Source organism: Eschscholzia californica, unplaced genomic scaffold, assembly GCF_041429995.1.
Source record: "Eschscholzia californica isolate CP2 unplaced genomic scaffold, dmEscCali1.0.p SCAF_4, whole genome shotgun sequence".
NCBI classification, from domain to species: domain Eukaryota; kingdom Viridiplantae; phylum Streptophyta; class Magnoliopsida; order Ranunculales; family Papaveraceae; genus Eschscholzia; species Eschscholzia californica.
The window spans coordinates 54537332-54551898 of NW_028238461.1; the positions used below are offsets into that span (position 1 = coordinate 54537332).

General features: G+C 37.5%; 2 protein-coding genes across 2 annotated transcripts; both read left to right on the forward strand.

Moving 5' to 3' along the window:
* Positions 1–761: 761 nt before the first annotated feature.
* LOC147546308 (uncharacterized) lies at positions 762–3476 on the forward strand. Its single transcript, XM_086637447.1, has 2 exons — positions 762–2970; positions 3139–3476. Exons 1-2 carry the CDS (start codon positions 851–853, stop codon positions 3326–3328), a joined length of 2310 nt encoding a protein of 769 aa, XP_086493573.1. The 5' UTR covers positions 762–850; the 3' UTR covers positions 3329–3476.
* Positions 3477–6895: 3419 nt separating this feature from the next.
* On the forward strand, positions 6896–12147 carry LOC147546309 (E3 ubiquitin-protein ligase RSL1-like). The gene is made up of 3 exons (XM_086636818.1): positions 6896–7773; positions 8764–9527; positions 11298–12147. The coding sequence occupies exons 1-3, from the start codon at positions 7138–7140 to the stop codon at positions 11890–11892; spliced, it is 1995 nt and encodes a 664-aa protein (XP_086492944.1). The 5' UTR covers positions 6896–7137; the 3' UTR covers positions 11893–12147.
* The last annotated feature ends 2420 nt before the right edge of the window (positions 12148–14567 follow it).

The window sequence follows — 14567 nt, forward strand, 5'->3', positions numbered from 1 at the left end:
CTACAAACCCTCTTGGAGTTGGGCAACCCCGAGACTTGCACGAGGGTGAAATGGGTTATATAACAGATCTCAAGTCACTGGACTTCGAGGTGATCTTCGAACTGGCACTTCATGGATTCTATCACTTGGAGTCCTGCTTGCTGACTGAAGAGGTTGCATCAAATTGCACAACAATTACTTTAAGTTGGCATACAGTCCGAAGTTGTTGAATTGGACTGTAAAGGTAAGTGGGTTCCTTACATTATTAATGTCAGTTCGTTATCGCAGCGAATGAAGGACACACTAATAACTGTTTCATAAAGTAAGAATCCGAAAGCCTAAAAAGGAAAGCTTCAAAAGATTGTATTAGGATCCTGATCGGTTTCATTAGGGAAAGAAAACAATTCAACTTCATACAAGAAGCAGATAAAAAATGCACATTAATTAGAAGATCGTATTCAATTCTTAATCGGTCTCGATAAGGCAACAAAATCATTCAATTTCACATAAGAAACAGATTAATAATGCACATTAATTAATATAATGAAAGCTTTAAAAGAAAAAGATCTTCACTCCCAGATAATATAACAGGAAAAAACTTCCATGTGGTTTAATAGGAAGAAATATCCAGATGGTAAAACAAGAAAAAACATCAACATGGTAAAACAGGAATATTTTTTTTTTGGAAACCTTGTCAGGGAAACGTTGTGACAACCAAAAGTCAACTCACCAAAAGACCCCATCTTTTTCTATAAAAAAACAGCAAAAGGTTATACCTAGCTAGCTAATCTAAAGCTTAAGGTGTCTAAGTATTTCCCTGCCGTTTTTGTTCTACTAAACTCCATTAATCCTTCTTCCCTCACCTACCCGGATGGCCTCCCGATCAACAATTACGGTGGATCCAAAGGGTCCGGAGAGAAAATTGTTTAGGCGCTTGGTTGTAGATTTGCACAGAGATCAGCTGGAAGTCATGAGAGTCCTTGCATTTTGGATGTGGCTTAGAGAAATAGGTCGTGGTTCCGTGGATATTGTACGTCATGTATTACTTCATGATGATAGTATAGTTGGATCGATGATAAGTGAAGCACTCGCGTGTATCAGTTGGATGCAATCTCTTCTTCCTCCACCACCACCGTCTATGAAACGTGGTCTCTGTGATATTCCATTGACAGGACTAACTATAGGACAAAAAGATTTGTCGTTTTATGAGCTATATGAATTGAGGGATATGGGGATCAGACGGATTGATGAGATTATGGATATGATGCGTACTACTGACTTCCGCGATATCATTGTAAATGTACCATCACCACAAGGTGGTAATATTATTATTATTCCTGAGGGGCAAGATGTTGTGACCAAGGAAAATGTTAGTGATGTGATTGTCCAAATGGATGGTCCAATAACCCAACCCGACGCACCTGTTGTTCCTTCTAGTGATGGTGGTTTAGGACTTGGCTCGTTCAACAGGAATACCTTTGAAGTTGGAGGTCCATCATCGGCACCCACAGAAGGCGAGGGATTGAGCGACTTACATGCTTTCGAAGTTGGAGGTCCATCTTCGACACCAACAAGGGACGAGGGATTGATCGTCCCAAATAACTTCAAAGTTGGAAGTCCATCGTGGACCACAACAAGAGACGGGGAACCGAGCGACCAACATAACTTCGAAGTAGGAGGTCCATCGTCAGCACCAGCAGGAGGTGAGGGAATAATTGGAGGTCCATCGTCAGCACCAGCAGGAGGTGAGGGATTAATTGAAGATCCATCACCAGCGCCAGCAGGAGGTGAGGGATTAATTGGAGATCCATCGTCTGCGCCAGCAGCAGGCGAGGGATTAAGCGGTGTACATAATTTCGAAGTTGGAGGTCCATCGTCAGCACCAACAGGAGGCGAGGGATTCAGCGGCATACATAATTTCGAAGTTGGAGGTCCATCGTCAGCACCAGCAGGAGGCGTGGGATTCAGCAGCGTACATAATTTCGAAGTTGGAGGTCCATCGTCAGCACCAGCCGGAGGCGAGGGATTGGCACCAACAAGAGGCTTGGGACTGGGCGGCTCACTTAGCTTCCAAATTGGAGGTCCATCACGGGCACCAACAGGAGGCGAGAGATTGAGCGGCCTGCCTAATTTTGAAGTTGGAGGTTCATCATTGGCACCAACAAGAGGCCCGAGACTGGGCGGCCCATGTAACTTCCAAGTTGGAGGTCCATCAAGAGGTGGGAGATTGAGGGGCCCACTCAGAGTTGGAGGTCCATCATGGGCACCACCAAGAGGCCAGGGGTTGAGTGCTCCACGTAACTTCCAAGTTGGAGGTCCATTGTTGGCACCATTAATAGGCCGGAGATTGAGCAGTCCATATAACCTCGAAGTTGGAGGTCCATCACGGGCACCAACAAGACCCGAGGCATTGAGCGGCCTACCTAATTTCGAAGTTCTAAGTCCATCATTGGCGCCAACAAGAGGCGAAGGATTGTCGAGGTTTGAAAATGTGTCACAGCAGGGTGGTGTTGTTCCTCTTTTTGCTTCTGGTGGGAGTGGTTTAGGGGTTGGGCTGTTCACTGGTTCAACTGACTTCCCAGCTGATGGAGGTCCGTCATTCACACCAAGAATAGGCGAGGGCTTGTCGAGGTATGGTAATGCACCACAAGGTGGTATTCTGGGGAGGCAAGCAGCCGCTAGGAGGGGAAACCCTAATGAAGTTAGCAGCATGGTCCAATTTAAGGATCAGATAACCGAAACCCATAATATTGCTCCTGCTGTTTCTTTTGGTGGTGGTGGTGTTTCTTTTGGTGGTGGTGGTGGTCTAATAGGACTTGGGGCCTTCAGTGGTCCAATTGACGTTGGAGGTCCCTCCTTGGCACCAAGAAGGGGTAGGAGTTTGGCGAGGTCTGGCAACATTAACGATGAAATTGATAGCCGAACAATGTACTTCACATTTACTAGAGAAAATCCTGTTACTTTGGGGGAATTTAGAGACTATTTCAACAGGTACGTATATTATCTCAATTTATTTTTCTGAGAAAGAGGTAATATATTGATTATTGTGGCGAGACAACACTCAAAAAGTCAAAATTTACGTATATTATCTCAATTATATCTCTTTGAAGATATAATTATACACTAATCATTAATTATTGGTTTGTTCATGAGTTGCAGTTTATATGGAAGCGAAAGTATTGATTCAATTTTCATGCAACAAGCTCGAGAGATAGGGGAACCACCATTGTTTGCTCGTATTGTGTTTTGCTCTATTGATACCGTCCAGTCGATCTTTGCAGGCAATGAAAAAGTAGAGTTTGCAATCAACGGCAAAGCAGTTTGGACTTTAGACCTACCCTTTCTTTGAGATTATTTTTTTTGATAAGATCTTTCTTTGAGATTATTACTTTTTTGATAAGATCTTTCTTTGAGATTATTGATAGTTGATATCTAGACACATTATGCACTTTGGAATAATTTTTTTAAAAAAACTCATTCCTATTTTCTTTTATTAATTTTAAGGTATTTACCTATTTATTTCGTGTTAATCACTTTGGAGTAGAATTCTAATTGTGTTTTGTATTCATTTAGAAAATCATAAATCTGGTTTTAAGATTTCTACTGAGGAGTTTATATCATGTTAAAAATATTGTTTTTTTTATCAATTAAAAATATGACGCAAATTTTTAAATCTTTGACGCTTGAAAATCTATGACGCAAATTTCTAAATTTACAAATTCACTCTAAACTGCCTATTTTATTCTCATCAATTAAAAAATATTGTTTTTCTATTAAGGTGCATTAATTAAAAATTAACTTTATTAAAACAACCAACTTACAAAGGTGATATATTGTACTAAGATAATATCGAATTCATATGTTAACTTATTTCATTATTTGATAGGAATACCTTTCAAACCAAAATGGAGGGATAAACAGAATTTTTTGTTCTCCATATAACTTGCAAGATTTGTTTCAAAATCTGTTGAGGTTACTCGTTGTTTCTCCGAAAAGATTGTGTTATTTTTTTTAGAATTTTAGTTTGTTTGAATAACATTAGCAAATAACAATGGACGATATGTTATTATTGTGTATATTTAAGTTGTTAGTACATGATTGGGTTCTTCCTCTTCCACAAATATGTATACAGATTGTTATTAATCATCAAATTTGTATTCATTGGAATGCTCAATTTTTCAAAGTGTTCCCTGTATAAATTAGGCATGAAATCAGATGAAAAAAATGAAGTTAGAATCTTATCATTTCTTTACATGCATAAGATGGAATCATTTCTTTAGATTTTGGAACTCAAAGTTTTCTTTTGAAAAATTTTACAAGTACTTTGTGATCTACTTCTATTGCTTCTCATATGTTTTTTCTATGGCAGATAACAAAAATTATGAAAATTGGTCAAGTGTAAGATTGACAATGGTTAGCCGAGTATTAATTAAAAACCCAGGATTTAGACTAGCATTGGTGGAAATAAATTCAACGAGTGGAACAATCTTCAAGTGGACCTTCTTTTACGAATACTTTTGAATGTTAATGATGTCGCAACTTGTGGTGTCTGTAGTGGTCCTAGTGGATGAAGATATGTTATTTGTTTTGTGCCCCCTATTATGTCTCTTTCTTTTTTTTTTTGAGAATTATGTTTCTTACTTGGTAAAACTAAATTTATCTTCTCGCATTCATTCGTACATGCAATTTAGTCAGAAGTAGTAGTAACAAAATCTAATTATTGTTAGAACAAACCCTTAACTTTCGAAAATGGAAGGTCATTCATCTACGTATCTGATGTAGACGCAACGTAAATTAAAAGAAGGCTAAACCTTGATTAAGTAACGACGTAAAATAAAGGAATTACGATAAATTTTGATTAATAATCTCTGAAAAGTGAATAACAATGACAGATTTGACTTCCTTCTATAAGAACTTCGATACTTCTAGATAAACTCAAACTAAGAGCATCTCCAATGCAAGACTCAAGAGAAACTCTAAAAATTGTATGTGTCAAGTGTGAAAAGTGGAACTCTAAATAGTCTCTTTCCTATTTGGTCATTTAGAGATACTCTATTGCAAAGTCTTCTCCAATGCAACACTCAAGAGAAACGCTAAAAACCTATATTCTGATATAAAATTACTTGATTAACTTATGTGACACTTGGAGAAACTCACGAGAAACTCAATTTAGAGCATCTTCAATGCAAGACGCAAGAAAAACTCTAAAAATCATATGTGTCAAGTGTGAAAAATGGATCTCTAAACGGCCTCTTTCCTATTTGGCCATTTAGAGACACTCTATTGCAAAACCTTCTCCAATGCAACACTCAAAAGAAACTCTAAAGACCTATATTTTGGTTTAAAATTTATAGATTTGCTTATGTGGCACTTAGAGATCCTCAAGAGGGCACTCTAAATTTAGAGTGTCCTCTTAAGGATCTCTAAAGTAAATATTGACACATCACTTTAGAGATTCATGTTGAGTTCTGCATTGGAGATGGATTTTAAAGAAAAGTTCTAAAAAATCCTATGTGGCACTCAAAGATTTAGAGTTTAAATGTTGCATTGGAGATGCCACATAGGATTTTCTGAGTTTTTATTAAAAAATCATCTCCAATGCAAAACTCAACTAAGATCTCAAAGATGATGTGTCGAGAGTGGAATAGAGATATCTCGAGAGGACACTCTATTTTCAGAGTGTCCTCTTGAGACATCTCTAATTGTCCAACTCATCAATATTTAAATTTCAACCAATAGAAATCAAGTATTCGTATATTTTCAAAATAACTAATTATTTTTTTACAAAAATAACCATGACACATAAGTAAAATAAAAGAATTTAGAGTGTTGCATTGGAGACATACAAGAATTGAGTATCTCTATTTTCGACACCTAGGAGTGAGAATCTCAATTGGAACTTGACAAATAGGACAAATAGAGATTTTTTTTGAGTTTTGCATTGGAGATGCTCTTAGAGTGTCCTCTTAAGGATCTCTAAAATAAATCTTGACACATCATTTTAGAGATTCATATTGAGTTTTGCATTGGAGATGAATTTTAAAGAGAAACTCTAAAAATACCTATGTGCCACCTAGAATTTTTTGTAATAAACTCTCTCCAATGCAACACTCAATTTGGATCTCAAAATGATGTGACATCATTTAATATTGAGATATCTCAAGAATAAACTCAATATTTGAGATTTCTTTTGAGGATCTCAATTGGTCACTCAACATTAAAAGCAAATCCAACCATCTAGGAAATGACACCTAAGTTATTTTTAGGTTTTCAGAGTGTTGCATTGGAGATGTCTTTTGAATTGAGGATCTCAACATTGACATCTAAGAAAGAGAAACTCAATTGAGCCTTGACACATAGGACTATTTGAGTTTTGCATTGGAGATGCTCTAAGACTCCAAAATAGATAACACTCAAACTTAGAAACTCCTAAACCTAGACCTAATAAAAAATACTCAAACACAGAAATTCTTAAATCTAAACTAATTGCACTCGGTCGTGCGGCTATTTACTTCTCTCAGCCATGAGGCCCTTGGGCTTGACCAAATAGACTCACATAATCAACATCAGTAACGGTTGTCAAGCATTTCCTAACATATATATCCAAAATAGAAGAGTCTTTGTCAGAGGATCAGGTTATGCCAAGTATTTATAGGGAGAACAAGAATGTGGGGGAGTTGGGTGGGTTATGGAGTATCATTCTCTTGTAGGGGAAACAAACTCAATTGAACGAGCATTAGTCATTTAATTTAAACCAATTACACAAAATAAACTATTTTGAAATCTTGTTCAAAGTCAATTAAATTTGATTTCATGAAAGAAAAGTGATAGGGGACGCCCTAAGACTACTCCCAAGTGTACTTCCCCCTCGCATAGGAAGGCCATTTTGATCTTTTCAGAGAGTAGGCTTTCCTTCATGAAAAACAGAGTAGGTGTAGACATGGTGTAAATATAAGATAAGTGTTCAAACTTGAGCTAGGGCACACACACGACTGCCACGAAGTTGTTTTTCTCCGATCGGAAAGCTTCCACTCCACGCTACTCGCAAACAAAAAAGCGCGCCAAGTACGGATTTGACGGGAAAATATAAACTCTGGTGAAAACACCTCCAGTATAAAAAACCCTAGTGAGAGAGAGAGAGAGAGAGAGTTCAAATCAATGGCGGACCAAGATACAGAATCCGATCAAGACCTTGCCTTCTCACTCCAGGTAGAGGAATCCATGGTGGCTTCACTGATTGAAGTTGAAGACATTCCTCAACAAGTTAGTGAATATCAAACCCTAGAACTCGTTAAAAAGTTCAAGCAAGAAGAGATTGACCAGTTGGAACGGGAGAAAGAAGTGTGTAGAATTCGTAACGATCTTAAACGTCGTGTTCATGATCGAGAAGTTGCATTAGAGATTAGTCGTATTCCTGAAGAAAAATGGCGGAAAACTGGAGATCACTTTCAGAAACCATTTTACGAAGGTAGTTCTTCAATTTCTCCTAATGTGAATGATAATAACACTCATAGACCTTTCAGGTTGTATTTCAAGGGTTTGATTAGCGCGGAGAAAGTTGAGAATTCAACAGCTAAAATCGCATCGATAGGGTTTGCAATCTGTGATCCTAGTGATAATTTAATATTGAATGGACATAAGCTGTTGGTTGGTGATTGGAAGGGTGATTTTGCTGATCAAGAACTCGAACTGAAGGTGGAGGCGAAAGCTCTAATTGAAGGTCTAACTGTGGCTTTTTCTTTGGGTATAAAGAACATAGATTTCTTTAACGATAACTTACCTCTTCATCAATACGTGAGTTTGTTTTTTTTTTTTTCACTTCATTTTAACATTTTGTTACTTCACATTCATGATTTTCTTGTCATAGATTCTTTACATTATTTGCCTTAAGCATCTCCATAACACTCAATATTAGAAACTCCCAATGCAACACTTGATCTCAGAAACTCTTAATGCCCCATAAGTAAACAAAACAACTTTAGGGATTCACATTGACACACACAAAAATTGGAGGATCTCAATTTAAAATAGGACTAATGGAGTTTTTTTTTCCTACTTTGGTCCTCTAGATGCTCTGAAAACCTCGAAATCTTGAATATTTGACGAATATGTTACTAGTTTCCCTTTTACGGATGATAAGGCCCTCATGCAAGAACATAAAATGAAAAGTGGTTTTTTTCTGGGAAGAAGGTTCCTTCATTTGATGGACCAAACAACTAATGCTACCCATATGTAGCTTGAACATATTACGATTAGTACTTTCAAATAGGCACTTGGTAGTTCTTTAGATCATCTTTTTCGGGAACATGGCAGTAATCGAAGAGTATAAAAAGAATTTGAAGGTTTTGTGGGTGTTTCTATAGAACTCAGCGTTTAGTCTTTTTATTGTAGAAGAACATGGCAGTGCTCTGAAAAAACTCAAGGATTTAATGGTTGTTTCTGTAGAACTGAGCCTTACTGTTTATCGGGTTTATTCTTGTTATTGTAGAGGTTTCACGGGGAACATGACATTGCTCTGAAACTGAAAAAAGTCGAAGATTTTTTGGGTATTGCTAGAACTTCCACACTAAAGTGTAGCGGTCTTTTCGTAGAAGGTTCACTGTGTCTGACAAATTTGAGATGATAGAATCAGCTTCTAGGTTTTCTTTCTCGTAGACATTAAACAGAGGTTTTCATATAATTATACATCCTCAATTAGTTTTGGTTTACGGTTTATCAACTTGAAAAATGTATTTATTGTTTATGAAAAGTATATATTGTTAACAAAGTTAATTCTTTATCCAGTTTACAATGAGGTGGCTAGTGAATCAGCAGAATATTGCTACTATCATTGATCAAGTGCTTTTAGTTCGGAGAAACTTCGAGAAATGCACTTCTTATCGCGTGGGATTAAACGATATTAAGTTTGCAGTTAAACTGGCAAGGGACGCAATAGATTCACAGACCAGAATGTCAGCAGAATGTAGCAAAGCCAAAGATATGACAGAGACATGCAGTATTTGCTTAGAAGATACTTCTGTTGACCAAATGTTTGCTATTGATGGATGTTTACATTGGTATTGTTATTCTTGTATGCAACAACATGTGGAAGTCAAGTTACTTAATGGGGTGATGCCCCGATGCCCTCATCAGAGTTGCAAGACCACGTTACACATTGATAGTTGTAGGAAGTTTTTGTCGTCAAAGTTGATTGATATGATGAGCCAACGGATCAAGGAGGATTCAATACCTGTAAGCGAGAAAGTTTATTGCCCATACCCTAAATGTTCAACCCTCATGTCGAAAGGCGAGATTCCGAAATTTGCTGATAGTAAAACTGCTACTGAATTACTAGCTGGAAGATGTCTCAAATGCTATGGCTATTTCTGCATCCGTTGCAAGGTTCCATGGCACAGTAACATGAACTGCAATGATTTTCAAAAGTCGAAAGCCCCTGTGGGAGAAGAGGCACTGCTGAAGACTCTTGCAGTAACGAAGTTTTGGCGCCAATGCAAAAAGTGCAATCATATGATCGAACTGTCTGAAGGTTGCTACCACATAACTTGCAGGTATTTTTATTTGTTAGACAATTATCTTTAAAATGTAGATCGGTTACAGTGTAAGTGCTCGATATAAAACACCTTGGATTCTAGTGAGCTAATTAATTACATCATTACTTCAGGTATACATGTCATCATGTCTGTATTTTTGTATATACTTATAGTTATTATTTAGGTTGGTTGGTCATAATCCAGTTTTTAGTACTTCCATTGGAATGCTGGGTCAAAGTGAACATCTGTTAATAATACTATTTGCTTACTTCTAATCATAGTAGTGGTTCCTTGCTTTTGATAATTCTCGGTGTGCAGTGTGCCTACGAAATTTATGTACTTAATGTGAGACTGAGACCTAGTTTTCACATCATGGGTCCTCAATAACTCCTGTTTATTTTCTCAAATAATTCTCCTCGCGAAAGAAATTTCCTTATGTTTAGATGCCCAATAAAACACTCTGGAACAGTAATTGCATTATTTGCTGCAACTTCAGGTATATACGTTGTCATATCGGTGTCCAATATTACTTTATGTTTTAACTGCATTTTTTAGCGTTACTGGAGTAATGGTCATAAGCCATTTTCATACTTTAACCCGATCCTTACTTCATACATTGTGAAGCCCTTGCCATTTTATATTAGATACTAGATGGTTAATGAATGTTGAGATTTAGAACATGTATGCTCCAAGCCTAGGATGATGTAGTTCTGAATTCTCTAAAGTTGGATCAATAGAAAGCTAGGTTGAAGTGTATATGCTTTAAACTTCCCTTCATAGTTGTTGTTGTCCTCACTTCTAATAATATGTGGTGTGTGCTGTTATAAGGAAAAACAATGAAGAAGAAGTCGGGATTAATCCCGGAGTACTCTCGACTGCTCCTCAGTCCCCATCTTGCCGACTCGACTAGAAGTCAAAACCCTAGTCCCGTGGAATTCCGGGTAAATCCCCGAGTCGACTAGTCGGGCCAGTCGGGATTATTTAGCTCACCTTTTTTTTTTGCTCAAATCAACTAAGGTGGTATAGGATTTGCTCATACGGCTTCTTCACCCTTCCTCTCCCCTCCAAACATCATTCTAACTAGATTGAAGTAATTTTAAAATTTTCTTCCTCTCCAAACAAGATTCCAAGTTTCTCTATCTTCTCAATTTTTTTTACTATTACTTTCTTGAACCCAGATTCTACTCTTTTTTCTCTAAAAACTCAAATAAATGTCAGTTTTTAATGTTTTATACTTCATTAATACTGTAGAATTTGTTGATAATTAGATCTGTCCTTCTTAGGGATGAATATTTAGTGTTTATACTTCATTAAGCCCAAATACTTATATTTATACCTATTATATATAATTATATATACAAAATAGACTATATATTTATATTTTACGACTAGTCCCGTGTAAATACGACTAGTAGCGATTAAGCCTAGTCCCGAGTCCGTCGACTAGTAGTCCCCCCGACTTTTCCAACATCTGGAAAAATGTATGTACATACCTTATGTTGGACTTGTTCTGCACGCCATAATCCTTCAATTTTAGCTGATTATCTTCGGTTGCTTCTATATTTTTCCTCAACTGTCCCCCCACCCCCCCTCCCCCACCCAGCAAGTTTGTAAAATTATAATGTTGGCACCTCCATACATTTAAATCAAGGACTTTGCCGTATCTGTGAATCGAACTAGTCCATAGTTTGCTTTTGTTGATGATCTAGTTCTTAAATATTTGATCAAGTAGTTCATATATTTGTTTTCATCTGTTTGAATGGCTCTTATCTGGACACTTTTTTGTAGATGTGGTCATGAGTTCTGCTATACCTGTGGATCTGAATGGAAGAATAAAAAAGCAACATGTTCTTGTCCAATCTGGGACGAACGTAACATTGTGCGGGAGCAGCAGTATCTCCAGGTGCGTGGTCAGCAGCTACATCAGCTTCCGAATCAACAACGGAATCAGCCCCATTATCAGCATGCACAGCAGCAGCAACAGAACCAGCAGCCCCAGCATCTCCATAATCAACAGGCTCAGCAGCTACATCAGCTGCTGAATCAACAACGGAATCAGCCCCATAATCAGCACGCACAACAGCGACCACAGAACCCACAGAACCAGCATTTGCATAACCAGCAGCCCCAGCATCTCCATAACCAACAGGCTCAGCAGAGGCTACAAAATCCGCATAACCAACAAAACCCTTATAACCACCAGCAGAATCAACATCTCCAGCAAAATCTGCATAACCAGCAGAATCAACAGGGTCTACAGAACCCACATAACCAGCACAATCAGCCAAGACATTACGAACAAAACCCTTATAACCAGCAAAATCGACAGCAGTATCACCAACAAAATCCGCAGATGCATCCACCAAACCCACACAACTACTGACCACATCATTACTACCGGGGAGGTGGGTGATGATAGGTATTCGTCACTCGCTAGGTGAGTTAAGGGGTCGACCATAACTGTGGTACACACTACTGGACCTAACTTTGCTTTGAACTTCCTCTATTAACAAATATAGCTTTTGTTTTCTTTGACTGGACTTGCTCTTTCGACTTTTTTGAGTAAAATCTGTGTAGGGAAACCTTCTGGATACACATAGGACATAGTCCTAATTGGTATAAGATTTTGTTATGTGAATAGTTTTTCTATAACGTGAGCCATTTTAGGCTTTTATGATTTACGATCCTGACAAGTATGATGCTTAACCATGTAGTTAGAAAGAGTTGGTTGGTCATCTATATTTCCCGTGTGTGAACTTTTCTTGTACTCAAAAAGAAGTTCTATTATGGCATTGTTTATGTTCTATGCCCTATTAGCGAGTGAATTTTAAGGGTAATTGAGTTTACCCGTTCAATAATTGGGAATTGAGCTTACCCCTTGAATTTAGAATTTTTGTCAAAACTACTAAGGACATGTTTGACATGCGATAATAACATCATAAATTAAGTAATACACAAACGAAATCAATCTTTACAGATATACACAAAGATATATGTGAGAAATCTTGTGTACAAGGACGACCCCATTATACTGTCTCCCTTTTTGTATTTTTCATGTCATCTCTTAACTTTTGGAGAATCACAAATTGGTCCTTCCATCTCTACTCTCTTGCTTTTTGCCGATACAGGTACTATAGGTCGTGCCCCTAAGTCTGGACGGAAGATATAGGCCGGCGCTTTGGGGAAAGCGAAATAGTTTCTGGGGTGTGAAATTTTAAAGGGAATATGTGAAAGTTTAGAAATTTTCTAGGGAAACAAATTTTAAGGGGAAATCGAACATTGCTTCTTCCTCTTCTTCTTCTTCTTCTTCTTCTTCTTCATCATCTTCAACTCCGACCACCATTCCGGCAACAACCCCCACCATTTTCTTCCTCTCCCCATTCTCTCTCTCTTATAGTTTCTCTCTCTATCTCTGCCCCTCTCTCTTTCTCTAACACCTCAAATACAAACCCTAACCCTAAATACCAATCTCTCTCTCTCTCTCTCTCTCTTAGTTTAACCTAATAAAAAACAGTCAAATTGTGAAGAAGAATTTGGCTTTTTAATTTTATGTTTAACCTAATAAAAAAATCTGAATAATCATATGACAAACATTCACTTTTCCCCACTAAGGATATTGGAAGGAGCAACCCATAGAAATCTAAATCAAAGAACACTACAACTACATCAATGCTTTTGAAGAGAGAGATAGAGAGAGAGATGGAAAGCTCTAAGCTTGCTTCCCATGGGAGATCTCTAAAAAGAACAGATTCCATGAAAAGCTCATTACCATCTGCACATAACTAACAAAAAAGAGAAGCAAAAGCCATAGCTAAGAAATATACCCATTTTCTTGTAAACCATTAGATCTCTCAAAACCCATTTTTATAAAAGTAAACATCTAATATCACATGAACAAAAAAGAAATCATGAAACAAAAGTTGAAGATAAAGTGGTTATAGACTATGTTCATACTAACCTTCATCTTGTTTAAAACTAACACTATTATTTCAACTTAATCTCAAAAATTAGAGATGGTGGTGGTCAGATTTTGGTGAAGACGGTGGTGGTCGGATTTTGATGATGATGGTGGTGGCCGGATTTTGGTGATGATGGTAGTGGTCGGATTTGGTGACATTGGTGGTGGCCGGATTCCGACAACACCTGTTCGAATGGAGAAGAAATGGTCAAAAAATTTGCTTTCCCCCTAACGTTTAGAAAATATACTGGTCAACTTTAGTTGACCAGTTTTTGACAAAGTCTTCACACCCCGGAAACTATTTTGATTTCCCCAAAGCGCTGGCCAATATATACTTCTTCCATCTCAAATTAAGAGACTCAGTTTCCCTTTTGGTTTGTCTCATAGTCATACTCTTTCTATACTATAGTGGCATGTTGCACTTTTGGAGAAGTGAATATTGAATCAGTTTGCATGTATACTATTACACTTGTATTATATATATTGGGTCTAGATCGATAATCTCAAAATGACAGTTATTCCATAAAGGTTCATCAAACATATACCTATTATATAAAGCACTTCGAATCAAATAGACCGAACAAAGATTGAAATTTGCCTTAATCGAGACATATTACGACCGTATAACCAGGCCCAAAAAAAGTCAACTATGCCCTAAAATCAAGAAAAGTAACGCAACTTTTTCATTTACTCCATTTATTTTCTTAGGATGGAAACTCAAGTTTGGTAACATGGATGATAGGGCAAGTACATGCCAAACATTGATGCCATGAACATAACACTGAACTTCCATGTAAATTTAGTTTAAAAAATTAATAATTTTTGGTTTAGAACCCTTGATATCAAGGTTTAGGGTCTCTCCTTCAATAATCCTCTGTTTTGTATCTTTACTCTGCCCACCTAGTGTTTGTTAAAATGCCAAATCTACGATTCCCATAGTAGTTCAAGTCTCAAGAAGAAGAACCCAGAAGCGGATTCTACCGCTAAAATCCCTCCTTAGTCGTAGTAGACTAGTACCAGTGTCAACTCTCTCACTCTTCCATCTGTCTCTAAACACTCTTTCTCTCTCTACTAGTTGTGCTTACTAGACTCGCTACCAC

Coding starts and splice junctions, on each gene's coding strand:
- LOC147546309 (XM_086636818.1), top strand. CDS start 7,138: ATGGCGGACCAAGATACAGAATCCGATCAAGACCTTGCCTTCTCACTC. Junction 7,774..8,763: donor ACTTACCTCTTCATCAATAC/GTGAGTTTGTTT, acceptor TTCTTTATCCAG/TTTACAATGAGGTGGCTAGT. Junction 9,528..11,297: donor TGCTACCACATAACTTGCAG/GTATTTTTATTT, acceptor ACTTTTTTGTAG/ATGTGGTCATGAGTTCTGCT.
- LOC147546308 (XM_086637447.1), top strand. CDS start 851: ATGGCCTCCCGATCAACAATTACGGTGGATCCAAAGGGTCCGGAGAGA. Junction 2,971..3,138: donor TTTAGAGACTATTTCAACAG/GTACGTATATTA, acceptor CATGAGTTGCAG/TTTATATGGAAGCGAAAGTA.